This window comes from Grampus griseus (genome assembly GCF_964374135.1).
Source record: "Grampus griseus genome assembly, chromosome: 10".
Taxonomy (NCBI): domain Eukaryota; kingdom Metazoa; phylum Chordata; class Mammalia; order Artiodactyla; family Delphinidae; genus Grampus; species Grampus griseus.
The window spans coordinates 40190672-40217737 of NC_139004.1; the positions used below are offsets into that span (position 1 = coordinate 40190672).

Sequence of the window (27066 nt, forward strand, 5' to 3'; positions counted from 1 at the left end):
GAAATTTTCCATAGTAAAAAAAAAAAAATTAAACTTAGTCATAGATCCAAAGGAAATCAGTTAGTGGAATACAAATATTATAATTATATAATTAATCAACACTGAGGTCATAAGTATATTTTGAATTTGTGGCAAGACTTGTGACAGACCAGAGGTCAAGTAGATGACATATATCACTTGGGCAGTTAGTTGGGAGATGCTTTCTGAGTGTTAATGCACAGACTTAACCTCACGTTTATGCCTCAGATGATCTAATACAGTTGTCTGGGATGCCGTATGTTTAAGATAATTATACTGAGGTGGTTGGTTCGTGGTAATTCTCGCTTCTCTGGGAATAGCTCTAAGACACAGAGGTGATATTGTACCTGGCCATCACTAATTGATCCCGAGGTCCACACCTGATATAAGCTGAGCCCGTCTGATTGTCCCTCTCAGCAACGTGAAATTTGAAAGATAGAGGCTAGAGGACTTTGAAGGTGCGGCATATTAATGGCAACTCAACCCTTGCTGCTAAGGACCCTGTGGCTCCTCTTCCTGAGCCTAGCTGATTCCACCCATCTTTTGATTTTCTGAGCTAGCTCTGTCCGTCCAATAAATTGTCCCTTTAAAAGTTAAGTTAGCTAGAGTTGGTTTCTGTTGCTTACAACCAAAAATGGCCTTATTAAATATAATAAATTATTACATAAAAATTACTGTGTAAACATGTTTGGTGTTTTATTACATCTGTGTTAAAATAAATTTAAAAATGAAAAATTGCTACTATCGAATTTACATTTTAAACAATTTCTTGAGGGACCCTATTTTGTGGAGAGTACAGTTTTAGAACTGCTGTACAGCATCCAAGTGGAGATACCTAAAGGCAGTTGGGTGTATGGATGGTGTGGAATCAGAGCCAGATCTGAGCTGAAGGGGGAAATTTGGAAAACGTCGGCAAATAGATGGTAACGGAAGACAAGTGGGAGTAGATGCCATTGAGAGCAGGGGTATAGTATAAGAAGAAAAGAGGATGAGGACAAAACTCCAGGGATACCAACACTTAAGGGGTAGCTGGAAAAAAGGAGTCCATGAAGGTGACAAGACGCCAGAGAAGTGGGAGGAAAAACTAGGAGAGAGTGCGGTCAGGGATGCCAAAAAAAATAGACCGTTTTAGGAAGGAGGGCATGGCCAACAGTGTCAAATGTTGCCAAGACTGCAAAGAGTCCATTTGATTTAGCAACACAAAGATGTTGAACCACTTCATTGTTGAGTGTTAAGGATTAAATGGAAAGTATGAAAGTAGAGAGATGGTTGCCCATGGCTTTTTCAGGAAACTTGGCTCTGTCAATAGAAAGAAGATGGGGCAGGACTAGGAAGGGATGGAGAGCTGAGTGTTAGAAAGCTGTGACCTACTGGGTTTACAGGTGTGATGCCTTTATTTTCAGAGGCATTCATGTCTCATGACCAAAGACACTGAGTTACTGGCATGCAGAACTGGTGCTTTGCCGTTCTCTTGACCACAATTCCCACTTTCCCAAACTGATGAGAGACTGTTTTTGAGATATGTATTAATGGAGGTTGTTGCAGGGTCCTGACAGGAAGAGGATTACATAGAGGGAAGGGTAGTTATAAATGTTTGAACTGGTTCCCATTTGTTCTGGGAGAGAAAGGAGTTAACCACAACCTTGCCTTCATCTTGATGATGGGTAGTTATATTTCTCCTCATGCTGGACTTGTCTACACTGTACTCTCGGTGGAGAACTTGGACCCCCTTTGCCTCATTCCTTCCACCCAGAGTGGTTGCAGGGTCTGCTCTAACTGTTCCTAGCCCTCCCACCAGTCCTCTTCCTCCGGTGCCCACTCCTCCTGCAGACATCCTTCCAAACAGTGTTGTATCTGGGACATGATACATTAATTAACCAATTGCCACCCCCAAAAAGGAATGGGGCTCTTTGGAGGGTGCGTTTATTTTGGGTCCCCCATCCCATTTCTGACCACACATGGAACAATGTTCAGCAAACAGTGGTTTCTGAGCAAGAGTCAGCCCATATATTTTTATATGGCCCAAGAACTCAGAACGGTTTTTACATTTGTAAATGGTTGAAAAAAAAAAAAGCAAAAGAATTCTATTTTGTGACTCATGAAAATTATATGAAATTTAAGTTTCAGTGTTCCTTAGTAAAAAGGTTAAGAACAAAACTCCGAGGAACAAAGATTTGCTATCGGGTCTTTTACAGAAAATATTTGCTCACCACTGGTTTAGAACTCCAGGTGGCTGTGTGTCATCTATCTCCACCAGCAGTTCTGGTGATGTCAATAGACCTCCTTTCTATCAATACTTTCCTAAGGGCTGAATCTTCCCCACCGCAGGAGCTACTGACGGATTAATCCACAAAGGATGAGACATTAGGAAAATGTTCTACTTTTTTTTTCTTGGAGTGTAACACAATGATTTCCAAGCCCAGCCTAACCCTGGCACCCTGCCCACCCCCACCACACATACACACACCCACACACACATATGTACCCTTTTCAGAATATGCAGGAGGTCATGGGGGTGTTTTTGTTTGGGGCTGTTATGGCTGCTGTTATTTGTTTCTCAAAAGGGAGTATGGATTTTGAAAGGACCATATTCACATAGATTGATTTCTAAGATTACTTAATTGCCACATTAGATCTTTCTCACTGCCTCTTCCCCCACCCCTTCTGTCTTTCTTTTTCTTCTCTATCAAACTTGCAGCATATACACTGACAGTTTCTTCCTCACCTCCCACTTACTTCTCAGCCCACCACAATCTGGAGTCCACTCCCACTCCAACGCTGAAACTGCTCTCAACACATTTGTCACCCATCTCATAATTACCAAATCTAAGGACACTTTCCCGTCCTCCCTTGACTTCTGAGTAGCATTTGATAATGCTGACCTTGCCCTTCTTCATGGAACACTTCTATTTCTCTGCATCTGCTTCTTCTTTATTCTTCTCTTAGCTCTCTGGGTGCTCCTAGTGCCACCAGATTCTTACAAATTAGTGTATTTCAGTGACCTGCTTATTATCTAGCATCAGTGCCAAGCCCAGCCTCCTATACTGTGTTATGGACTGCTTGGCCGTGTATTTTCCAGCCTTCCTGGACGGTTAGATTCCTGTTAGATTCTCTCAGTAGGAGGTATGGGTGGGAGATCAGATGGCAGGAGAAACCAAGAAGCTTCCTGCTTTAGTTTCTAAGAGAGTGGCAGCTCCTGGTACCAGCAGCAAGAATGGGTGATTCTGGACTCCAGCTTCCTGGGCAGAGGAAATACCTTCTCAGTGATCCAGCTTTGATGGAGACGGCGCCTTTTTGGTAGATCCGGAAGTGACTGTGATGGTGTCTCCTCCAGGACAACAGCAGGTGTAGACATGAATTCCAGCTCAGGGGCGAGAGCTGCTTCTGATTTCCAGGTTTTCCTCTGTCCTATTTGCACCTCCAGCCTCTCTCTTTTTCCCTCTTGCATGTCTTGCCTTTTTAAAAATACCTTTGTAACCAATCTCTATATTAAATCCCCTCAGTCTGAAATACCTAGAATGATCATACCTTCCTGACTGGATCCTGGATGATACTGAATAACTGGTATGAGTTTGGGGTTTGAACCCAATCTGACCTGTGTCCTTGTGCCCTCCCTCTGCACAGTCTACGTGGGTGATCTTGTCCACTGCCTCTGCTTCAGCATTTGTGCAGATGACTCCCAAATTAGGGTTCTTCAGCCCACACCTGAGATCCATACCCATCTACTTCATGCCTCCTAGTTACCCTGGCACCTCAAATTCAACACAAAACTGAACTTAATTCTCTGCTTCTATGCCTTTCTTTTCTATTTCAACTCAGTCCATCATTGATCAGCCACCTAGGCTGGAGACCTTGGTGTTACCTCTCCTTGACCCCTCCACATCTAATTCTCAGCCAGTGCTTTAGATTCGACTTCCTAATTACATCAATATTTGATTCCCTCCATCTCCTCTGTACAAGACTTAATTCAGGCTCTTACCATGTCTCGCCTAAAGTATTGCTATGCTGCTACCAGAGGGCAGTGTGTGTGTATGTGTGTGCAACTTTTAATTTTGTTGTCATATACATCACAAAGTCTATGTGTGGACTCTTGACCAGAAGTTTGGCCTCAGTTCTTTTCAAGCTCCAGACCATTATTGGAAGCATCAGAATGATTTTTCTAAAATGTTAAAAATGATTATGTCACCCTTCGGTTTAAAGTCTCTATCGTCTGTAAAATAAAAAACACCCTCCTTGGGACTTCCTTGGCGGTCCAGTGGTTAAGACTCTGCACTTTCACTGCAGGGGGCACGGGTTCCATCCCTGGTCAGGAAACTAAGATCTCGCATGCCGCCCGGCTTGGCAAAAAACCCCCAAAAACAAAAAACAAAAACACCCTCCATGTGGCATAACAGAGCCTATGTGATCTGGCTCTTGCCTAAATTTCTAGCTCATCTTAAATCAGCTATACCCCAATCAAAATTGAAAAAATAAATAAAAAGTGAGTAATTCCTGAAAAAAATTTTTTTTTCTAGCTCATCTTGAGACCCCACCCCCACTCCCTGCCCGTTACCAAACAGGGAAACATGAGCAGCCTCCAAACATTCATGCCCAACTATACAGAGGTCTCCAAAGAAAGGAGCTGTGAAGGCCTTTGACCGTCACCCATTTGCCTACCCCTTGCCCTGGAAGGCTTTTCTCTTTTCTCCCATTCTGCTGGTCTAACTGTTTTTTCTTCAAGACTCTTAGTAGCCTTCCTAATTACATCCCACCTATTTCTCCATCCTCATGAAATAAATACTTCCAAAACACACTTGGCTTGGTCTTATTTGAATATGTTACATTGTATGTAATTATTTATTCAGTGACCACCCCCACTCCCTCCAAGTTAGACTCGAAACTCTTTGAAAGCAGGAATATGCCTTATTCATCTTGGTATTTCTAGCCCTGGACCTAATGCTTGTTACATTTTCAGTCTATTTCTGCAGAAGGAAGAGAGCTAAAGCCTGAAGGAGAATAAATTTTGTGAGAAAGAGGAGGGGGCTTGGGAGGTAGAAGACAGGGTCTGAAGAGCCCTGGGGGGTTACCATGGGAAGATGAACTTTCCCAGTTTATTATTCGGCCACATGGCAGTGCTGCTCAGAAGAGTCCCTTGGTGGGGTTACAGGCTGAGGTTGACTGCCAGATGCTAAAGAGGGATCCTCACCAGGAGGCAGACATTCCTCCACTGCCTCCCCAACCCATCTACAGCCCCTAGGCTGGCCTGGTAAAAGAGCCTAGTCCTAAGAAGGGTGCTCGCTCCTGGTCTCTCCCCAGCGACCGATGACGTCAAACCCTACACTTTCTGTGATTGGCTTAGCCGGAAAGACAAGAGAAGTTAGGGAAGTGAGCTGGAGAAACATGATCTGGGAAGGAATCTGGGGACCTGGGTCAGCCGTCTGGTAGCTCCAAGCCCACTGGGAGCTGTGAAGATATGGATCATGAGCTGAGCCAGGGAGCTGCGCTGCTACGGCTGCTACCCCTTCTGTGGCTGCTGCCCCAGTCCTGGACTGCCCCTGAAGGTATGGCAGTACCTCCCCTTTACTTCCATCCTGACTGGGGTAGAACCTAGGGAGCCGGGGCATTTGAAAGCGGTGAAAGTGCTTTGTAAGTGGTGAAAGTATTATGAGAGAGTGGAAACGATAGCAGAATTGGGAAAGAGAGCTATACTATGGATGGATGGCAAACAATGCCAGAGGTGCTTTGTAGGTTTCATCGAAGACAATCTCTTGAAGCAGAGATTATTATCTCCACTTTCCAGATGAAGGAAATGAGACTCAGAGTTTAAGTAACTTGTGGAAGTTCACCCCGTTGGAAAGTGGTAGAGCAGGAATTTGAGCAAAACAAGTGTTATTTCCACTGTTCCTACTTGGGAGTCTACTCTGCACTCTGTCATCAATTCACCTTATGATTCTTGAAAAGTCTCTTAACTTTATTGGTCCTTAGTTCCTTCTTTGAAAAGAATGGGGCAGAATGGAAGAAGAATCTGGAAGACCCCTCTTACTCTATCATTCTGGGTATTGGGTTTTGAGTAGAAGATTTCCTCCTGGCTGGGGAGATTCCTGCCAGGAGCTTCAAAGAATTAGAGATTATTTCCTGCAGCTATGGTGCCATTCCCCCAGTCCTGTCTTTGCAAGGTCTGCAGGGTTGAGGGAGGGGAAGTTATTTTCAGAGAGGCCTGGTGCCAACGAAGCGGCTGAAAAGAAGCCTGGAGAGTGGTTTTTCAGTCTGCCATGTGTGTCTGGGGATGGGATGGGATGGGATGGGGCAGTGCCATCTATGGCTTAGGGAGGCCACCGCCATTCCTTCACATATCCACGTGAAGACTGGGAACTCATCCAGGCCCTTCGCAAGTCAATAGGATGGCCTCCCGGGGATCAGGCAAAGGTGGAGACCTTTGGGAGGACATAACCCTATGCCAGGTTGCATGGTTTGGTGAGCAGAATGCAGGTTTGATTTTAGCCGCCACTTACCTCTTTGGCTGGGTGCCTTTAGGCACAAAGATACAACCAACATTGTGATTCTGAATTACTTGTTACAACTTTAAACAGTTGGCCTTTTTATGGGCTGGGTAAGTTTGGCGAGATCCCGTAATTTCTTTTCTGCTCCCACTGGGAGGCAACCCACCTCTCCCCCCTCTACCTGAGGCAGGCCTTGCTGTTTTCTAAGCTAAAGAGGAGGTGGCTCCCACCTCCTTGGACACCACTCTGTCTCTTTTGCAGCTCTTACTCCAGGGTGGAGGGATGAGCTGAAAAACCACACGTTCCTGCACACAATGTACTGCCAGATCGGGAATCCCAACGTGGGGCTCTCCGAATCCTTCAACGAGGACCAGCTTTTCTCCTTCGACTTTTCCCAGAATATCCGAGTGCCTCGCCTGCCTGAATTTGCTGACTGGGCTCACAAGTCTCGAGATACTTCCAACATTTTCTTTGACAAAGCATTCTGCCGGGCGATTGTCGAGGAAATTGGCCCAGAGCTTGAAGGGCAAATCCCAGTGTCTAGAGGTCAGGGGATTTTTTGGGGGGTGGGCTGCCCTCTTAACCTCATGTTACACTGAATTACTCCCCTTCTCACCAGCTCCCCATCTCTCCTGCTTTCTGGTTCTCTCCTTGGATATTGATTTTTCTACCACTCATGATCTGTACTCTGTTTTTGTTTTGGGGCAGAAGAAAAGTCCCTGGGATGTAGTAGGCATTCAAAACTACGGAACTTAATGAATTCAACAGAGACCAACAGACGCCTACTGAGTATTAGGGCTTGTGTTACGATGCTCAGCAAGATGGAGGGGAGAATAGAAGCATCTGATGATGTGCCTACATTTTATTTTATTATTTTTTTTCCAAAAAATTTGAGTTTGTTAGGAAATGCTGATGGATCGTAGTAGATGAAAGCCCCAGCTGAGGTAGTGAAATGGTACTAACTGCCTTGGTAAACTAGGCTTAACTACATAGGTTAATCAAGCTCTGTTAATGATTATTTATTTTATTATTCTACCATATTTGTTTGAGCATCATAATGTATTTTTTTATTGAAGTATAGTTGATACACCATGCTGTGCCAGTCTCTGCAGCACAGCAAAGTGACCCAGCCATACACATACATACATTCCTTTATCCCAGGAAATTGGGTATAGTTCCCCGTGCCACACAGCAGGACCTTATTGTCCATCCATTCTAAACGTAATAGTTTGCAATCATAATGTGTTTTTAATGTACATTTGCCAAGATTTAAACTACAATACCATATCAAAACTGAGTTAACATTAATTGGATGATGAGGTAAATTTAAAAAAAGTATGGATGTGATCAGGATGTCTTTCAAATATATCCAAGCATATAGTTCCTTGAAACTACCCTTAAAATTAGTATTTTCAATTTTTTTTACTGATTGGTTCTTTCTTTTTTTTGGTGGTGGTGGTTATCTTTATTTTCTTAAATTTAATTTTTATTTTATATTAGAATATAGTTGATTTGCAATGTTGTGTTAGTTTCAGGGGCACAACAAAGTGATTCAGTTATACATATACATATGTCCATTCTTTCTGAGATTCTTCTCCCATATAGGTTATTACAGAGTATCAAGTAGATTTCCTTGTGCTATACAGTAGGTCCCTGTTGATTATCGATCTTATATATAGTAGTGTGTATCTATTCATCCCAAAGTCCTAATTAAAATGTGCCTGCATTTTAATGAGAAGACAGAGTGTGATCAGTTGCTGATGTGAGGTCCAGACAGGAAGTGCTGCAGGAAGTCAGGGTGGAGGGTGCAGAGTGGCCTGGCTCTGGTCCAGGTCTGGTTCTTGCCTAGACGAAGACCTCCCTCAGAGCCCTAGCTCCCCCTATCTCGTGTCCTCTCCGTATGCCACATCCCCTCCACACACAGGGGTCCCATCTAAGTTAGTCGCTTCTTTCCCTCACCTCAGTACCCCCACAGGCCTCCCCATCGCTGAGGTGTTCACTCTGAAGCCCCTGGAGTTCGGCAAGCCCAACACACTGGTCTGTTTCGTCAATAACCTCTTCCCACCCACACTGACTGTGAAATGGCAGCATGATTCGGCCCCTGTGGAAGGAGCAAGGCCCACTTTTGTCTCAGCCGTCGATGGACTCACCTTCCAGGCCTTTTCTTACTTAAACTTCACACCAGCACCCTCTGATCTTTTCACCTGCATCGTGACTCATGAGATTGACAGCTACACAGCAATCGCCTTTTGGGGTGAGACACTTCTCCATGGAAGCCTAGTTCCTCTGGGGGGCAGAAGGGGGTAGACCCACAGGAGGACTTCTTTCTCCACTGGGCCCTTGTTTAGTCTGTTCTCACTCTGAGCTGACCTCAATCTTCCATGCCTCAGTTTCTCCCTTGTCATCCCAGACACCCGTGTCATTCCCCTGGGGCTCCCCAACCAGGTCTCTGGGCTGACCGGCTCCCCTTTTGCTCTAGTGCCCCAGAATGTGCTGCCCTCGGATCTTCTGGAGAACGTGCTGTGCGGTGTAGCCTTTGGCCTGGGTGTGCTGGGCATCACTGTTGGCTCAGTCCTCATCATCTACTTCCGAAAACCTTGCTCGGGTGGTATGTCAGGGCATCTGGAGAGGGCATGTGTGGGTGTGCCGGGACCGACCTGTGGCCTGGGGAGCGCGTACAGTGGTCCTCAGGCCCTTGGTGGGGAGGCCTGTGTTGGGCACCGTGGGACATCCTCCTGGTTGAGGTCCCAAATACACACACCCAGTTCTAGGTCATGAGAATGGCTTTGCATGGGAGAGGAGTGATGTGGGGGGCTGGAGGAAGGGTGCTTGGAGATGATTTGGAGAGGAGAGATCAACTTCTATAGGGTGTGTTGCAGGCCAGAAAGGGCCTTTGGGGACGATGAGGATCCCCCTGATGGCTTTCCTCCATCCTTCTCTCTCCTCAGACTGACTCTTCCTGACCAGAGTCTGAGGCCAACAGCTGCAGCCATCCAAGCAAGAGGTGTTCAAGTTTCTCACATCCTACCCAGGATGTCTCCTTCTCAGAGCAGGAGGCCCTGGGCCTTCCGCCGGTGTGTGTGTGTGTGTGTGTGTGTGTGTGTGTGTGTGTGTGTGTGTGTGTGTGTGTGTGTGTGTGTGTGTGTGTACAGGTTTCTCAGCTGGGAGCTCTGCTGTCCCTGGGCTTTTGCATCCAGGGGAACCCAGAGTGGCTTTCCTATCATGACCACATCACTACCATGTCAAAGCAATAAATCTCATTTCTTAATATCAGTGTGGCTTCTTTTTTCACTCATGATATTTATTTCTGGATATTTTAACTTGAGTAAGTTGTCATGTCAAATTCAACAAGCCTTAACCTGACACGTCTGCCCTCCTTAGGGAGAGAAATGGGAAAACCCCTAATTCCTCAGCTGATTCCCATTCCCTGGTCTCAGTACAGCACGATGGCTTTTACTCCTATCAGTTTGTGCAAAATATGTGAGCAATGAAGGCAGAGCCACTTTCTAGTAATCTGCTCACAGAATGGTGGAGGAAGCTGCTTGCAGGTTTTTTTGGATCTTTTTTGCAATTTACTGTTTGTGGAAATGTTTATGCCTAGTATAGGCTGCCTTGAGGAATATATAACTGCCTTCAACCTACATGATAGCTGAGAAAACAAGAGCTCATAATGGAAAAATAAGATTTCAGATGCTATTCTAACTCAGTCATTCCGGTTTTGTGAAAAGAGTAAAATCCAAAGTTCTTGAAATGAAGCATGAACAGCCTGGAAGGGCCCAGAATTCATGTGTCCTTTCAGACGATCTGTTCGTTGGCCTGAGTGGACCATCCAAGGAGAACTGTGATGATGCTGTCTTGGGTGGATGGTGGGGGCAGGGGGCACATGTCTACTAGGGTAATTTCCTTTGCATGTGCTTTGTTTCTTGCTTTTCTTGGTGTTTGGGAGTTGCTTTGGAGGAGGGGGTGGCATTAAGGTGAAGAGTGAAATTATTTTGGTATTGGTGCAAGAGTCTCTGTTCTTTGCATCGTATCGGAATCTAATCTAAGGGAAAATATCCACTTCTTCCCGGGAATTGGCATCTCCTCTGAACCATCTCATTTCTAAGAGCAGCATATGTACTGGCTAAGAGTGCAGAGTCCAGGGCTTCCCTGGTGGCGCAGTGGTTGAGAATCCGCCTGCCAATGCAGGGCACACAGGTTCAATCCCTGGTCCGGGAAGATCCCACATGCTGCGGAGCAACTAAGCCCGTGCGCCACAATTACTGAGCCTGTGCTCTAGAGCCAGCAAGCCACAACTACTGAGTCAGTGAGCCACAACTACTGAGCCCACATGACACAACTACTGAAGCCCACATGCCTAGAGCCCGTGCTCTGCAACAAGAGAAGCCACAACAATGAGAAGCCCACTCACTGCAACGAAGACCCAATGCAGCCAAAAATAAATAAATAAAATAAATAAATTTATAGAAAAAAAGAGTGCGGAGTCCAGAACCAAACCGCTGGGAATTCAATCGTGACTGTCAAATTTTAGCTGTGTGCCCTTGGGCGAGTTACTTAACCTTTCTGTGTCTTGGTACCATTTTCTGTAAAAGGATGATGATAACAATGGTGCCCACCTTAATAAGGTTATTGTGAGGCTTAAATAAATTGACATCTTGTAGAATGCTTAGAACAGCGTTTGGCATGTAGAAAAGGTGCTCATAACTTAGCAAGGATTTTCACTGGGGAATTTAGCAGCATCATTAACTTCTTTTCTGGAAACTACTTTGAATCTACCTTCAAGTATTGTATGTTCTCCCTTTGAGATGTTTTTCTTTTCTTTTCACTTTACCATTCTACATCTGTCCCATTGCTTTCTAGTTCTTCCTGATTTCTCTCTCTCCATTTTCCAACTTATCCAGAAACTTCCTGCCAGTCAAGCCTTAAAACTCCTTTTATTTATTTATTCGTTGCCCTGCACAGCCTGTGGGATCTTATTTCCCCAACAAGGGATTAAACCCAGGCATTCAGCAGTGAAAGCGTGGAGTCCTAACCACTGGACCACCAGGGAAGTCTCAAAACTGCTTTTATTATGCTGTATGACCTTAGACAAGTCACACCCCCTCTCTGGGCCTCAAACTCCTCATCTGTAAAATGATGGGCTTAGGTTAGATGCTCTCTATCAAGCATTCTATAATACTGTCACTTATAATACTCAACAAGCCTTCCAGACCCTCTCTCGTCTGGTGTCCCCCCTTTAATAAAAAAAAAAAAATAGTGCCTCCTCTTCCATGAATCTGTTCCTAATACTCCAGCCCTGACTGACCTTGACTGAACTGGGAATTCCAAGACTTGGCACACTCAACCCAGACCTTGCTCTCAGCGCTATGCTGCCTTGGTTTATGTGTTAGTTATTTTTTTCATATAACTATTTTGTAATTTCAATGATTCAGGGATCATAAACAGTTTACACTCCCACCAACAGAGCAAGGTAGTTCTCACTTTCCTTTATCGTCACTAACACTTGAAATTATTTGACTTTCAAATGTTGGCGATACAGTGGGTGTCAAGTGGTCTCAAGTTGTTGTTTTCTTTAATTTAAAAAAATATTTTTAATTTTAATATTTTATTTTTTTAAGCAGATATTAATTTTAAATTGTTTATTTTTGGCTGTGTTGGGTCTTCGTTTCTGTGTGAGGGCTTTCTCCAGTTGCGGCAAGCGGGGACCACTCTTCATCGCGGTGCGCGGGCCTCTCACTATCGTGGCCTCTCTTGTTGCAAGCACAGGCTCCAGACGCTCAGGCTCAGTAGTTGTGGCTCACAGGCCCAGTTGCTCCGCGGCACGTGGGATCTTCCCAGACCAGGGCTCGAATCCGTGTCCCCTGCATCGGCAGGCAGATTCCCAACCACTGCGCCACCAGGGAAGCCTCCAAATTTTTATTTTTTAACATCTTTATTGGAGTATAATTGCTTTACAATGGTGTGTTAGTTTCTGCTTTATAACAAAGTGAATCAGCTATACATATACATATATCCCCATATCTCCTCCCTCTTGTGTCTCCCTCCCACCCTCCTTATCCCACCCCTCCTTATCCCACCCCTCCTTATCCCACCCCTCTATAAAGCACAGAGCTGATCTCCCTGTGCTATGCGACTGCTTCCCACTAACTATCTATTTTACATTTGGTAGCATATATAAATCCATGCCACGCTCTCACTTCATCCCAGCTTACCCTTCCCCCTCCCCGTAGGGGCAGGACAGGAATAAAGATGCAGACATTGAGAATGGACTTAACTTGCCTTTCTCTCCTTGCTAGTGAGGCTGGACATTGTCTTATAGGTTTATCTCTCTGTGAATTGCTGATTCATATCTTTTATCTATCTTAAATATGGCTTTTTCTTGTGAATGTACGGGGGTTTCTGAAATATTTTATATAGCAATCCTATGTCAGTATAAATACTGCAAGTGTCTTCTTCCACTTTGCTGCTCATCAGTTAAATTTGTATATGGTTCTTTCCCCAAATAGAATGATTTCATTTTGACAGTCAAAACCCATATGGTTTGTGTTTTCATAACCTCAAGAAATCCTTTCGAACCCCAAGGCAGTAACGTTACGATTTTTGCTGGAGCATAAAGTGATAAGGGGAGTCTCCATTTTCTCAATGAGAATATTTTAAAAGATTTTTGACCAAGTTCAAAATTTAAAGTTTTAGGTGTACAGAAGTTATAGGAAAATAGTCAAATGTTTGCTAACTGCCTTTATTTAGTTACTAACTCACAAATTTAAAATCACATATTTTATAACATAATATTTTAATGTAGGCATATTGCTGTTTCCACTTCTCACATTTCATAAAACAATTTTTATTCTAATTCTCGTGTGTTTATTTGTGATTATGCTAATGGATTCTAAGTTCTTTGATTTATTTAAAAAATAAACCCATTAATTTAAACTAAAAAACCCACCAAAACCAGTTTGTTCATTTCTCCTAGCTGCCCACCCCTCCCTGGCAGTCTCTGGCAACCACGAAACTGTTCTGTTCTCTGTTTCTATAAGCTTGGTTGTTTTTTCGTTTGCGTTTGCTTGTTTGTTTGTTTATAAATTTATTTATTTAATTTTGGCTGCATTGGGTCTTCATTGCTGCACGCGGGCTTTCTCTAGTTGCGGCGCGTGGGGGCTACTCTTCATTGAGGTGCGTGGGCTTCTCACTGTGGTGGCTTCTCTCGTTGTGGAGCACAGGCTCTAGGCGCGCGGGCTTCAGTAGTTGTGGCATGTGGGCTCAGTAGTTGTGGCTTGCGGGCTCTAGAGCACAGGTTCAGTAGTTGTGGCGCCACAGGCTTAGTTGCTCCGCGGCATGTGGTATCTTCCCGGACCAGGACTTAGACCAGTGTCCCCTGCGTTGGCAGGCGGATTCTTAACCACCGTGCCACCAGGGGAAGTCCCCGTTTGTTTGTTTGTTTTAGATTCCACATATAAGAGGGATTATACAGTATTTTTCTTTCTCTGACTTATTTCACTTCCCATAATGCCCTCGAGGTCCATCCATGTTTTTGCAAATGGCAAGATTTCATTCTTTTTTATGGCCGAATAATATTCCATTGTATGTATACACCACGATTTCTTTATGCATTGATGGATAATTAGATTGTTTCCATATTTATAGAGATATTATTATACTATAGAAATATAGCAAATAATGCTTCAGTGAAAAGGGGGTGCATGTATCTTTTTGAGTTAGTGTTTTTGTTTTCTTTGGATAAATACCCAGAAGTGGAATTGCTAGATCACATAATAGTTCTATTTTTAATTTTTTGAAGAACCTCCATACTGTTGGTGAATCCTTATGCAATGTTGGTAGGAATGTAAATTGGTGCAGCCACTGTGGAAAACGGTATGGAGGTTTCTCATGTATTTATTAACTGAAATCATTTTAGGATAATGTATCTTCTCCAAACAGCTTTGAGAGAGTGGCCATAACTTGGAAAGGAAAAAACTTAAGGGTTTATATAGAAGGTAATTTCTCTTTTCTGATGAATAATTTTAGGTAAGAAAGCTTTGCCTTATATCTGGCCATATATGATATTTCACTGTGCTTTCCTATTAGAGTTATTGTTCTCCTTTCACAGTTAGATCTTTATTGATCTGGAGTTTTTCCATATGGTATGAGTATGGTTACAACTTTCTTTTTCTCCAAACACTAAATTGATTTTAATGCCGTGTATCAAATATTTGATTTATTCCCAGGAATTTTATGCCAAATTCCCCCATATGCATGGATTTGTCTCTGGATTATTCAGTTCAGTTGGCTTGTCAGTTCTTGTGTCCACTTAATCATGTTTAAATTATTAGGGCTTTTTTTGTGTTTTAATATTTGGTAGGGCTCGTTTCCATTTCTTTGCCACCTCACCTCCCAGAAAACCACATTTTGCTCTTCTTTATCAAAATTGTCTAAGATTCTTATGGACTTTATTATCATGCACATTATAGAATCAACTTGTCAAGTTCTCCCCAAATTCTGCTATGATGTTGGTTAGAGCTATGGGGGAAAACTGACTTCTTCATTATGTGAGGATGCCTCAGCCATGAATATGGTATGTCTCTTCACTTCTTAAGGTCTTCATTTATGCACTTTAATATAAAGTTTCCTTTTTTTTCCTAGAAAGTTTTTATACTTTTGTATGTTAATTTCTAAATATATTTGGTTTAAAATTCCTATTATAAATGGTTGGCCATTTTCAATTAGTTTCTAATTGATTATTAAGATATTATTATACTATAGAATTTAGAATCAAGTCATGGCACTATTACTTAGTATCTGGGTAAAGCTGGGCAGTCACTAAGCTCCCTCTGCCTCCATTTTCTCATAGTTAAAATGCAGAGGTAATAACATGATTCAAGAGTTGTGGTGGCAAATCAGGTAAAATATCTGCTAGTAGTTCAAGTAATCTAGCTGCAGGATGGAAGGAGGTTGAACTAGTTACAGCAACTGTAGCTCAAAGGTCAGGGTCTAGAGCAGTGAATCCTAACAGAGAAGGAGAGCGAGGAGAGGAGAGGTGGGAGGTGGGTGGGCGTGAAGTTGGACAGACTGGGAAGTCATGTAATCCTGATAGGATGCAGAAGTGTGAAAAGACATTGAAGGAAGTCACGAATGTGGTCTCAGGCTCTTGGTTTTCAATTACAAGTGATGGACAAGTTGAACAATTTTTGAGTTTATAAAATGCAGGCTTGAGTTAAAACCATCTGTCCAGGACTTCCCTGGTGGTGCAGTGGTTAAGAATCTGCCTGCCAACGCAGGGGACACGGGTTCGAGCCCTGGTCCGGGAAGATCCCACATGCCTCGGAGCAACTAAGCCTGTGCGCCACAACTTCTGAGCCTGCACTCTAGAGCCCATGAGCCACAACTACTGAGCTCACGTGCTGCAACTACTGGAGCCCGTGTGCTGCAACTACTGAAGTCCACGTGTCTAGAGCCCGTGCTCCACAAAAAGGAGAAGCCCCCGCAATGAGAAGCCCGCGCACCGCAACAAAGAGTAGGCCCCACTTGTCGCAACTAGAGAAAGCCCATGCGCAGCAATGAAGACCCAACGCAGCCAAAAATAAATAATATAAAATAAATAAATTTATATATTAAAAAAACCACACTATCTGTCCAGAAGAGGAACCTGTGAACGTACAGGGAGGGATGTTAGGAAGGACCTAGAAGAGATTTTTTATTATGGCCATACTCTCGAAAAAGCATAAGACCACATTTCTGACTTCTTCCAAGGTGCCAATAATGTCATTGCAGTTCGTTTTTGTTTTTGTCAGTCCAGGTAGCTGCTAGACCCCCAACAGCACCTTATAACATTGCCCAGCTCGTGTGGTTATATGCCAAGACCGGGATGCCAACTGCCTTCCTCTTCTCTGACACGAATCCAGCCCACTTCCAGGCCCCCGCAATGGAGAGGACTTCCTGTCCACCAAACACACACAATGTCTTCTCTTTTCTCTTTTAAGTCCACTGGCCTGATTGCTGACTTGCATTAACATAAATTCTTCTCTCTCTAGATATTTCTTCTCACTCCCCAACCGAGCTGTAAGCAAATGACGTGGAAACGGAGCCCACATCTCTTAGCTCTTGGGAGTCCCTGTAATGCTTTGCAGGTAAACACCATGGTCAGTCCACTTCTGGCCTATGGTGTCCAGCTTAGCAGAAGAGGCAGCGGGCAAGGAGGGGATTCACTCTTTGGGCCCTTGTGTAGTGGCCATAAAAGAGGGACAGCATATGGGAAGCTGCCTGGGGTTCCCCAACTTCAGTCCTGGTTGTTACATAAATAGTTATCCAATCACCAACAATGCACAGGACAGTTGAAACATTCTTTGGGGTTGACTAGAGGTGGGGGACAGAGCTATGTCTGTAACAACAACAGCAACAAAAAAAGTAGGGTTAGGAGGAAGAGGGGAAGGAAGAAACCACTTCGCTGAGCACAGGTCTCTGGGTTTTTCTGTCCAGCTTGATTCTAAAAAGCACCCTCAGTCTTCTCATTAGTAGAGAAGTGAAATTGTCTACATTTCCTGCAGCTGCCTATGGAAGGTTTCACATCTCCTTTGGCTGCCCAAGCAGAGAGCCAGACATGAGAGGGAGTTTGCCGAGCCTCAGGGAGCTGGCGGAGGGCCACACAGGCCCTCCTGTGTGGAAAGCATTCCTGTGCCAGGCGGGCTTTGGGGACCTTGAAAAGGATCCCAAGACCTGGTTCCTGAGGTTAGGTTCACTGCCTACCTGGAGGGAGGGGGAGAGACGTAACGGGGGGAAGTGAGCGTGTGTGTAGGAGAATTCACAGTTTTGAGACTGTCGAAAGAAAAAGTGGAAGAGACACGAGTTCTAAGAGCAGGAGGAGCTCTGAGCATCGGAAAGATGACTCAGAAGGATTGGGGTGGCTTTTCCCTTTTTCCTTTTCTCAGCGGAGGCCTCCACGAGTTACCTTTACTTGGGTCATCTCAGTCCCAGGATGTAGTGAGTGTGTGGGCACACTCAAGTGTGTGTGTGTTTGTGTGTGTACCTCGAGACATTGGGTGTGAATCTTTGGACCTGTTTTCCAAACTGTAAAATGAGGACCATTAACAGGTCTTTTTTTTTTTTTTTTTTTTTTTTTTTGCGGTACGCGGGCCTCTCACTGTTGGGGCCTCTCCTGTTGCGGAGCACAGGCTCCGGACGTGCAGGCTCAGCGGCCATGGCTCACGGGCCCAGCTGCTCCGCGGCATGTGGGACCCTCCCGGACCGGGGCACGAACCCGTGTCCCCTGCATCGGCAGGCGGACTCTCAACCACTGCGCCAGCAGGGAAGCCCAACAGGTCTTTTAAGATTAAATGAGATAGCATGTAAAGGATTGACTTAGCATAGTATCTGTCACAAAGTAGAAGCTTAACAAATTTTGCACTCCCCCTCCTCAATTTTCTGCCCATTCCCCCTCCTCAATTTTCTGCCCATTCAACCCTTAATGGTTCATTAGAGAAGTTCAAGTGTAGCGGTATAACCCAGGTGGGGCTGAGTGTATGGGTGGTGGTGGGGGGACGTGGGCAGAGCTTCAGTGAAGCTCAACTAGTTACACAAAACAACTCTTTTGTTCCTGATATTCATGTATGTTTTCATCTTGGAGGTAAGCTTCCCCCTCTTCCTTTTTTCTTCATAAATATCAGATTCTCTGGGGGTCAGGGACTTGGAAGGAGGACAGGTAAATGTGGTGTCAAGGGCTTCCCTCCTAATCCTCTTTTATTTAGCTCACTATCAAGTCAAATTCCAGAGCTTTCAGAAAGCAAGGTGAAACTTGCTTGGACTTCCCTGGTGGTGCAGCAGTTAAGACTCCATGCCCCCAGTGCAGGGGGCCCGGGTTCGATCCCTGATCAGGGAAATAAATCCTGAATGCCGCAACTAAAAAGGTCCCGCATGTGGCAACGAAGATCCCATGTGCTGCAACTAAGACCTGGTGCAGCTAAAAAAATAAACAAATATTTTTAAAAAAGAAAGCAAGGTGAGGAGAGGCAGCCATGAAGCCTAGTGGGGAGCACAGAGAAACCAATTTAGGGTTTTACATTTGTAATGGGAAAATCTATCAATCGTATAGTTCACAATGAGAATGAATTGCTATTTAAAATTTGTCTTTTCCTGGGGAAGAAAAGTAAGGATGTTTTATCTCATTTTTCTAGTGGCTTCATAATGTGGGGACCTGCCCCAGGACAGATGGGACCTGTGGGGGAAACACATAGGGGAGTTTTGAGTTTGGGGGAGACAAGTGAGCTTTGGGCATTGGCCCATCACCAGCTAATTATCAAGGGGGTTAAGTGGTATTGCCCTGCGGTCTGCTCTGAGATGTTTCAGAGGGTAGGGGGTTCGGGTTTCTGGCTTAGGAAAGCAGAAAGGAGAAAATGAAGCTCATCTGGGCTAGGACAGATGAAGCAATGGAAGCCCAGGGAGGGATTTTTCAGGGCTGTGGCCCTGATCTCTTAGGAACTGCTTCTCTTCTGCAGTCTTGCTTTGAGGCCAGCTAACTGCACTCTCCCTACATCTCCTTCCTTAGCAGCCCTGCCTCTACCACATGCCCCAGAAGGGCCCCTTGTCCGCCTGTTTCCTGGGTGACAGGACAGACCAAGGAATATGTAATCAAGGGATAAATTCCCAAGTAACTTCCCTTAAAGGAGAAAGAGAGGTTACCTAGTCCCCAGTCTTTGAGGAGGACCTTGAGCGGAAACAGTTAAACCAGTGGGCAGTCCAGGCTGCATACATCTTGGGAATATTGGGTTTATTCTCTCCACTGAGCTAGGGAAATCCACCTACAGACTGTTCCTTAGGAGAGTTAAGAGACCAGTTCTTAAAAGCCCAGGGCAGAGTGAGATTTACCTAGTAACTGATGATGCTGAGCGGATGCGCTCAGCGATTTGTCTCTACACTTGTCCCCGCCTACCTAGCCAATCTGACAGTTCTCAGTTTGGGACACTGAGTTAGATGATCAGGTAAGGAACAGGTATAGTATCTAGGGGCTTGGTAGCTCCAAATCGCTCATTTAGAGAGCATCGAGAAGGCCCCGGCAATAACCATATTCCCACTCAGTGTTTGGAGATCATCTACCCAGGCTGGGACTTCTCGGGCAGGCAAGGACCCAGGGCCCCTGGAAGAGCTGCTCCAGGGGACAGGATTCCCTGTGTCTCCCCCGAGGAGAGCATGACTGCCCTCCTGCCGCTGCTGCTGGGCCTCAGCCTGGGCTGCACCGGAGCAGGTAAGGACCCTCCCTTCCTCTGCTCCCTTTGGGTAGGGTGTTCAGTTTTGTTATTGGATTCGGATACCCCAAACTAGTCTGTCTCCCTATTACATACTCCCATAGCACTTCGTACTGTACCTTTGTAGCAATTTTTTAAATTTATTTTTTTATTGAAGTTTAGTTGATTTACAATGTTGTGTTAATTTCTGCTGTACAGCAAAGTGACTCAGTTATACACATGTATACGTTCTTTTTTAATATTCTTTTCCATTATGGTTTATCCCAGGCTATTGACTATAGTTCCCTGTGCTACACAGTAGGACCTTGTTGTTTTTCTGTGTAGCAATTTTAATGTTAAGCTGTATAATTATTCGTGTAATAGACATTTCCTGTTGGAAGGTGGGCAAAGACGATATCTGCCCTGTTGAATGCTGCATCCCCAGCTCCTAGCACGGTGCCTAGCACACAGCGAGTGCTTCAGAAATACATGTGGCACGAATATTTAATAATGTGTCCAGCACAGAACAAGGCTGACTCTTTCCTTTGACCCCTTTTCTCACTCGATCACTGGCCTTACTGAAGGTCTTATCCTGGGTAAATTGTTGTGTTTAAACATGCAAATAATTTTGGGCTACTTGTGTCCCCATGCTTAGTCTCACATAAAGAGGAAACGGGATCTAGAAACTTCTCTGCTAGGACCATCTATGCCCTTAATCGGGACTCTCAGAGACTCTGGTCCATGAGCTTGGTCAGCAGATGCTGCCTCAGTCGGGAAACCTGTGCCCCACTCACCAGGTGTAACTGAGGCTTGGGTTCCTGCAGAGGACTCTGACCTATCCCCCTTCTCTGGCTCCTGCAGGAGGCTTTGTGGCCCACGTGGAAAGCACCTGTCTGCTGGATGACAATGGGACTCCAAAAGAGTTCACATATTGTATCTCCTTCAACAAGGATTTGCTGACCTGCTGGGATCCCCTGCAGGCCAGTATGGTCCCTTGTGAATTTGGGGTACTGAACGGCTTGGCCAAATACCTCTCAGATTACCTCAACCATAAGGAAAACCTGATCCAACGCTTATCCAACGGGCTGCAGGACTGTGCCACACACACCCAGCCCTTCTGGAGATCTCTGACCCACAGGACACGTAAGGCGAGAAGGGAGCAGAGGGATGGTTAGGAAGCACAGTTAGGACCCCCAAGAAGGGTCCCTCACCGGCAAGGGGTTTGAGCTGTGGGCAGGAAAGAAGCAGAAAATCGGAGGACCTGGGATGTAAAAAGAGGGAGGGTTGACCCTTACGAGGACACAAGGTGGTTGACAGGGGTAGCGCAGGAATGAAAAAGGGGAGGTGATGTTTGAGCCAGTGAGGAGCTATCGCGGGGAGAGTAAGCTAGTTTTCCTTCAATTTAGGGCATCTCAGGAGGCAGATCCAAGTTCAACCAGGGGTTGAACTGTCAGAATTACCAGAATGGCTTTTCCCAAAATGCTCACGCCACTGTAGCCCAGGTTCTGGTGTCCCGGGCCTGAGACAGGCCCAGGCATGGGAATATTTGGAAAACCTCCCAGGGAATTCTGATGCAAACTCTCTCACCCTCAATCACTTGCACTGAGAATGACTTGAGAATTTTAAAAGAAAACTTGAAGTTCTCTATCGTACAGAGTACTGTGTCTTAAGATGTGATTTCTCAGAATCGCCTGGGGAAGGTGCTTTTAAAAACACAAGCCCTTGAGAACCGCTACAGATCTGTTGGATGAAAATAGCCAGGGATGCAGGCTCGGGAATCTGCATCTTCACACAATATCTTGGATTTTTATTGAATATTTTGTTTGAAAAACACCCAAGCAAGCGGAAGGGTCACCTAGAAAAGTAAACTATTAAAAGGTGGCAACATGAATGATCTCATGAATTAGATTCCCTCGTCCAAATTTAGGAGAGTTAGTCCTGAGTTAGACTTGTTTCCTTAAACTATTCAAGGAAAAAAAAAAAGGCTTTCTGTATCAAGTCAATTTGTTCAATGAGATTTGAGGACAAGGGTGTTTTCCTACTTTTGCAAACCCCCCACTATAACTCTGGATGACAATTCACTTATGCACTTGAAATTAATACAATGACTTCTGAAACAGCCTGCAGTTCAGCCCTGGCTTCTACTTATTGTGAACAAATATAATTTTGGAGGAAAAAGGAAGGAGCAGTGATGAAATGGGAGCCAAGAAAGAGTGAAGCAGGAGTACATTCTAACTCCTCATTTTCAAAGGGATGTGTGTGGGAATGAGGTGGGGGTTGGGAAGGTCGGTGGGCAAAATCCAGGAAGAATTCAAGTAGGAAAGAAACCAGGTTGGAGGGAAAGCCAGAATGTTGCCCTCCTTCGTGACTCTTTTTTCCTCCTCTGCAGGACCGCCATCTGTGCAGGTAGTTAAAGCCACTCCTTTTAACACGAGGGAGACTGTGATGCTGGCCTGCTACGTGTGGGGCTTCTATCCAGCTGCTGTGACCATCACGTGGAGGAAGAACGGGCAGCTGGTCCTCCCTCACGGCAGCGCCCATAAGACCGTCCAGCCCAACGGAGACTGGACATACCAGACCGTCTCCCATTTGGCCATAACCCCCTCTTTGGGGGACACCTACACCTGTGTGGTAGAGCACATTAGCACTCTTGAACCCATCCTTCAGGACTGGAGTAAGTGTGGGGCAGGTGGGAGGAATTAGCGTTAAAGCAGAGAGCTACTGTCATTCCCTAGCGGTCAAGTTAGGACTCCGTGCTTCCCCTGCGGGGGACACGGGTTCCATCCCTGGTTGGGAAACTGAGATCCTACATGCTGTGCAGCGTGGCCAAAAAAAAAAAAAAAAAAAAGAGAGAGCTACTTCAGGTGGGTGGTTGTAAAAAGAACACCAATATTTTGGCAGAGGGTATGGGATGTAGAGAGGTCCTTCACGGTACAGGGGAGAGAGGGAGATGCTCAGAAAGAGTGAGTCTGGAAGAACTTACGGAGGGTTCATGACCAGAGATGGGGCCAGGGGATACAGACACGGAAAGAGTTAGTTATCGTTGGACTTCCCTGGCGGTCCAGTGGTTAAGACTCCGAGCTTCCAGTGCAGGAGTCACGGGGTTCCATCCCTGGTCGGGGAAGATCCTGCATGCATGACAAGAGTTACTGTTGCTGTTGCTATGGTGCTGTGGTTGGTGTTATGTGCTTGTCTGAGGGTGGGAGGGGAGCCTGACTGTCCTGAAAAGAGGATGTCGATTTGGTAACCATATTTTCAGAAGCCCAAATTGTGATGCAATATTCTAGGATTCTCAGATTTCCGCTATTCTGTTGTCAGGTCAGGAATGGGAGTTGGAGAAATAAAGAAGGTCACGGAAGAAAGGGGACTCTCTCGGTCTGGGGGCCGTACTGAATTGGGGCTGCTCTATCAGGGAGGAAGAAGCCAGGGCTGGCAGACACTTTGGTGTACACACTTGGAGGCTACTGCATAAAGCCAGTCACCATTGTTTGAACCCCGGGATTGGAAGTAGTTAAAGGAAAGGAATCCTGGTAGGGGACAGGATTCAGACTAGGGCCAGCTCCAGGAAGTGAGGGCTGTGGCGGGGGGTGGAGACAGGTTCTGGAAGGACCCAAATCTGGAAGTGGGCAGGTAGGAGACACATAAGTACTTGGATAACTCATGGAATGAAACCTTGGGAAGTTAGGAAAGGCGGAAAGACAATTTCATAGGAAAATGCTCGGATAGAGTGGTCAAGGGAGCAAGTATTGTCACCACAGGCAAATGGAGAGAGGGATGGGGAACTCTGCATTCCTCAGCAAGGGTGCCGTCGGGGTGAAGGAAGAATACAGGATGCCTTGAGAGGCTCCATCATCTTAGAGAGGATCTGGAAGCGGGGGTACTAACTCAGGGAGAGCGGCTCCCCAGGGAACCACAGGAGTAGAGACCCACAGGATGGGGGTTTTGAGGAAAGGCCACTTCCTTGGGCGTGGATTGGTGTGAGCTAGACCCTTGGGGTCCAGATATAGCACCTTTGAACCTGAGCTGGAGGTCGCAGTAAATGAAGTTGCTCTGGGAATGAGCAAGAGAAATTGGTTCTAGTAAGTTTCTACTTCTGCAGCTCCTGGGCTGTCGCCAGTGCAGACAGTGAAGGTTTTTGCGTGTGCTGTGACTCTGGTCCTGGGCCTCGTCATCTTCTCTCTTGGTTTGGTCAGCTGGCGGAGAGCTGCCTTCTCCGGTGAGTGACCCTCCTGAACTCTCAATCCCAACCTCTGCTCACTTTAAAAAATTAAAAAAAGAAAAATTTATTTGACTTTGTTGGGTCTTAGTTCCGGCATGCGGGATCTTTAGTTGCGGCATGCGGACTCTTAGTCGCAGCATGCAGTCTCTAGTTCCCTGGCCAGGGATCGAACCCGGGCCCCCTGCATTGGGAGCACAGAGTCTTAACCACTGGACCACCAGGCAAGTCCCTCTGTTCACTTTCTCTTTGTGACTGGTTCTCCCATGGCTACCCCATTGGCTGTGAAAAATACCAGAGACTTTTATCCACAAAGACTGTCCTCCACTCAAATATTTTCTTCTCCTAGGCTACGTTTTCCTCCCAGGGTCCAATTATCCAGAAGGTAACGTGTCTGTTGGTCTGTCTGCCTGCTGGCCCTTTGGAGCGGGTGAAGGTTAGAGGGAGTCACCGTTGGGTTCAGCTAATGGTGCTATTTGGAGCGGGGGTGAGCTTCCACCAGGCTTGGGCTGACAATGTGATTGAAGCTGCCGTTGCTGGGATCAGGAACAGAAGGGAGGAGCACCTACCCCCTTCTCTTCTACCCAACGGAGTGTCTGAAGGTGGCTCCTTAGTGTTTGGTGATCTAGAATTTTCCATATCACTGTATTAAAGGCTCTGGCATGGATGGTTATAGGGACAAACGACGGGGTCAAGTTGGTTTGGAGCTTTATTACCTTGTTTTCATTTCTTCTGCAGGTCAGCACATTTCCTAGAGGCAGAATCCTACAAGTTCCTCTCCACGTGAGGAGATTCGAACTCCTAAGGATGCTGCTGTGCTCCTCCAGCCCGTCCAAGCGTCCGCATTTTCTTGGATCCTATGGTTTCTCTATTTGATTCTATGAATTTCCCAGTCCCTGCTATGGAAACCTTACAACTTGGGGAACTCATTCCTGGGAATATTCTGTAACCAAGGTGTTGTCCATAGGTAGAGCCCAAGGCTACGTATCTGGGCTGAATATAATCTGGGGAGAAACGTCAAAGGCCCTCTTGGGGGCCCCCTGTGCCACAGAGGTATGAGTCGCTGGTGATCGGCTCTGAGGAATAAACTCTGGTGGAAATACAGTTTTTTCCATGCTTTTTCTTGAGGCCCTGAGGAGGGACTATAGGCAGTCAGGGGCTGGGCTTGATTCACTCTCCTACTGCAGTCGAGGAGTCAGTGTTTCCTCCCATTTTCCCATCTAGACATGACAGAAATGGGGACAGTTTCCTGATGGATAATTCATAAGAAGGTAATAAACTGTGGGGGGATGGAGTCACAGAGTCAGGGATAGGAGGGGGTTTACAGTTTTCTGACCTCATAAGGGATCTTAATGAGGATTAAATGAGTTCATACTTGTAAACGGCTGAGAACATTACCTGGCACACAGCCAGCCCACACTCGTGACATGTCAGTCACAACTTTCTGGGCCAGGTGCTCTACTAGGTGCTTTACATGCATTGTTTCATCTGATCCTCATCACAACTCTGACACAGACCCTCAGATAGTCAGTATTCAAGGGGCAGAGCTCAATTCCTGATCTGAGTTCTGGGCAGTTATTTTCTTCCATAACCTACGTGGGAAAGGGACCGTAACTCGAGTGCTTATCATGACCTAGGCACTGGGCTAAGTGATTTATGTTGTATCTCATTCATTCTCCACAATCACCTGGTAAGGAAGGATGGTCTCCCTCTGAGTCACAGATGAAAGTGAGGTTCAGAGAGGTTAAATAACTTGTCCAAGGTTGAACAGCAAATTCTCTGTAGGATGTCTGTCTACCTGAGTTGGAAGTAACTAGGCTGCTGTATTCTGAGGACCCTCATGCTGTCGAGCACACCACTCTTCAGAGCTCCCCTTACATTCCCTTCCACCCCAAACCCAAGGGGGATCCACCGTTGGGGGCTGGATTTCACACAGCGGAAGAGAGGTGCTCTTCGTTCCCAGTAAAGGGCGACACCTGCTGGACACAGGTGGCATTGTCTTTGGAATGAGAGTTAGATACTAGACTAGGCAACCGAAAGGAACCAGAAATGAAAGTAAGTATTGGAGGAGTTTAGCCTAACAGAGAATTGTGGAGGGAGAACAAGGGGTTAGGGATGCATGTGTGTGGGTGTCTATGTAGGAACACATAAGAGCAGAATCTGATGAGCTGGGGGAAGGGGTCAGAAGACAGACGGTGTGTGGAATCTTCCTGCATTGTTGTCTCCATGGTTGTTTGTGTGGGTGGGTGGGAGGGTGGTCACGGGGGCTGGGACCCTTCCTCCTTGCACAGTTTCTGTGCTGATGGGGGCCTGCAGAAGTGTGGGGATAGCACTGTGCATACAGACTTGATATCCAAGCTGGTGCTCAGGTATAAAAAAGGAACAAAATAATGCCATTTGCAGCAACATGGATGGACCTAGAGATGATCATACTAAGTGAAGGAAGTCAGGAAGAGAAAGACAAATACCATAAGATATAGCTTATATATGGAATCTAAAATATGACACAGGGACTTCCCTGGTAGTGCAGTGGTTAAGAATCCGCCTGCCAATGCAGGGGACACGGGTTCGAGCCCTGGTCCGGGAAGATCCCACATGCCACGGGGCAACTAAGCTCGTGCACCACAACTACTGAGCCTGCGCTCTAGAGCCCGCGTCCCGCAACTACTGAAGCCCGTGCGCCTAGAGCCCGTGCTCCGCAACAAGAGAAGCCACCGCAATGAGAAGCCTACGCACCACAATGAAGAGTAGCCCCCGCTCGCCGCAACTAGAGAAAGCCTGTGCACAGCAACGAAGACCCAATGCAGCCAAAAATAAATAAATAAAATTATTAAAAATAAAATAAAATATGACACAAATGAACTTATCTATGAAACAGAACCAGACCCACGGACACAGAGAACAGATTTGTGGTTGCCAAGGGGGAGGAATGGGCTGGGAGTTTCGGATTAGCAGATGCAAGCTATTATATATAGAATGGATAAACAATAAGGTCCTACTGTAGAGCACAGGGAACTCTATTCAGTATCCTGTGATAAACCATAATGGAAAATAATACGAAAAACAATGTGTATATATTTGTATAACTGAATCAGTTTGCTGTACAGCAGAAAGTTATACAACACTGTAAATCAACTATACT

The 27066-nt window shown here is 45.6% G+C and overlaps 2 protein-coding genes across 5 annotated transcripts; both read left to right on the forward strand.

Annotated features, from left to right (window-relative positions):
- The first annotated feature begins 5400 nt into the window (after positions 1-5400).
- Positions 5401-9740, forward strand: LOC309828875 (HLA class II histocompatibility antigen, DM alpha chain). Of its 2 annotated transcripts, none has more exons than XM_082664483.1 (5): positions 5401-5558; positions 6717-7043; positions 8473-8751; positions 8977-9105; positions 9446-9740. In XM_082664483.1, exons 1-5 carry the CDS (start codon positions 5471-5473, stop codon positions 9448-9450), a joined length of 828 nt encoding a protein of 275 aa, XP_082520609.1. In that variant the 5' UTR covers positions 5401-5470; the 3' UTR covers positions 9451-9740. The 2 variants fall into 2 exon arrangements, with proteins under 2 accessions (XP_082520609.1, XP_082520610.1); XM_082664484.1 differs by having other exon boundaries at positions 6759-7043.
- Positions 9741-19470: 9730 nt separating this feature from the next.
- On the forward strand, positions 19471-24987 carry LOC309828874 (HLA class II histocompatibility antigen, DM beta chain). 3 transcript variants are annotated; one of them, XM_082664481.1, is made up of 6 exons: positions 19471-19728; positions 20570-20851; positions 22098-22382; positions 23808-23924; positions 24274-24309; positions 24663-24987. In XM_082664481.1, the coding sequence occupies exons 1-6, from the start codon at positions 19674-19676 to the stop codon at positions 24677-24679; spliced, it is 792 nt and encodes a 263-aa protein (XP_082520607.1). In that variant the 5' UTR covers positions 19471-19673; the 3' UTR covers positions 24680-24987. The 3 variants fall into 3 exon arrangements, with proteins under 3 accessions (XP_082520607.1, XP_082520608.1, XP_082520606.1); XM_082664482.1 differs by lacking the exon at positions 24274-24309; XM_082664480.1 differs by lacking the exon at positions 24663-24987 and having other exon boundaries at positions 24274-24650.
- The last annotated feature ends 2079 nt before the right edge of the window (positions 24988-27066 follow it).

Bases quoted from the DNA above. Each gene is read 5' to 3' on its own strand.
- LOC309828875 (XM_082664483.1), top strand. From the start codon at position 5,471: ATGGATCATGAGCTGAGCCAGGGAGCTGCGCTGCTACGGCTGCTACCC. The intron at 5,559-6,716 runs GTATGGCAGTAC...GCTAAAGAGGAG, and splicing joins GTCCTGGACTGCCCCTGAAG to GTGGCTCCCACCTCCTTGGA. The intron at 8,752-8,976 runs GTGAGACACTTC...CTTTTGCTCTAG, and splicing joins CACAGCAATCGCCTTTTGGG to TGCCCCAGAATGTGCTGCCC.
- LOC309828874 (XM_082664480.1), top strand. From the start codon at position 19,674: ATGACTGCCCTCCTGCCGCTGCTGCTGGGCCTCAGCCTGGGCTGCACC. The intron at 19,729-20,569 runs GTAAGGACCCTC...TGGCTCCTGCAG, and splicing joins CCTGGGCTGCACCGGAGCAG to GAGGCTTTGTGGCCCACGTG. The intron at 23,925-24,273 runs GTGAGTGACCCT...TTCTTCTCCTAG, and splicing joins GCGGAGAGCTGCCTTCTCCG to GCTACGTTTTCCTCCCAGGG.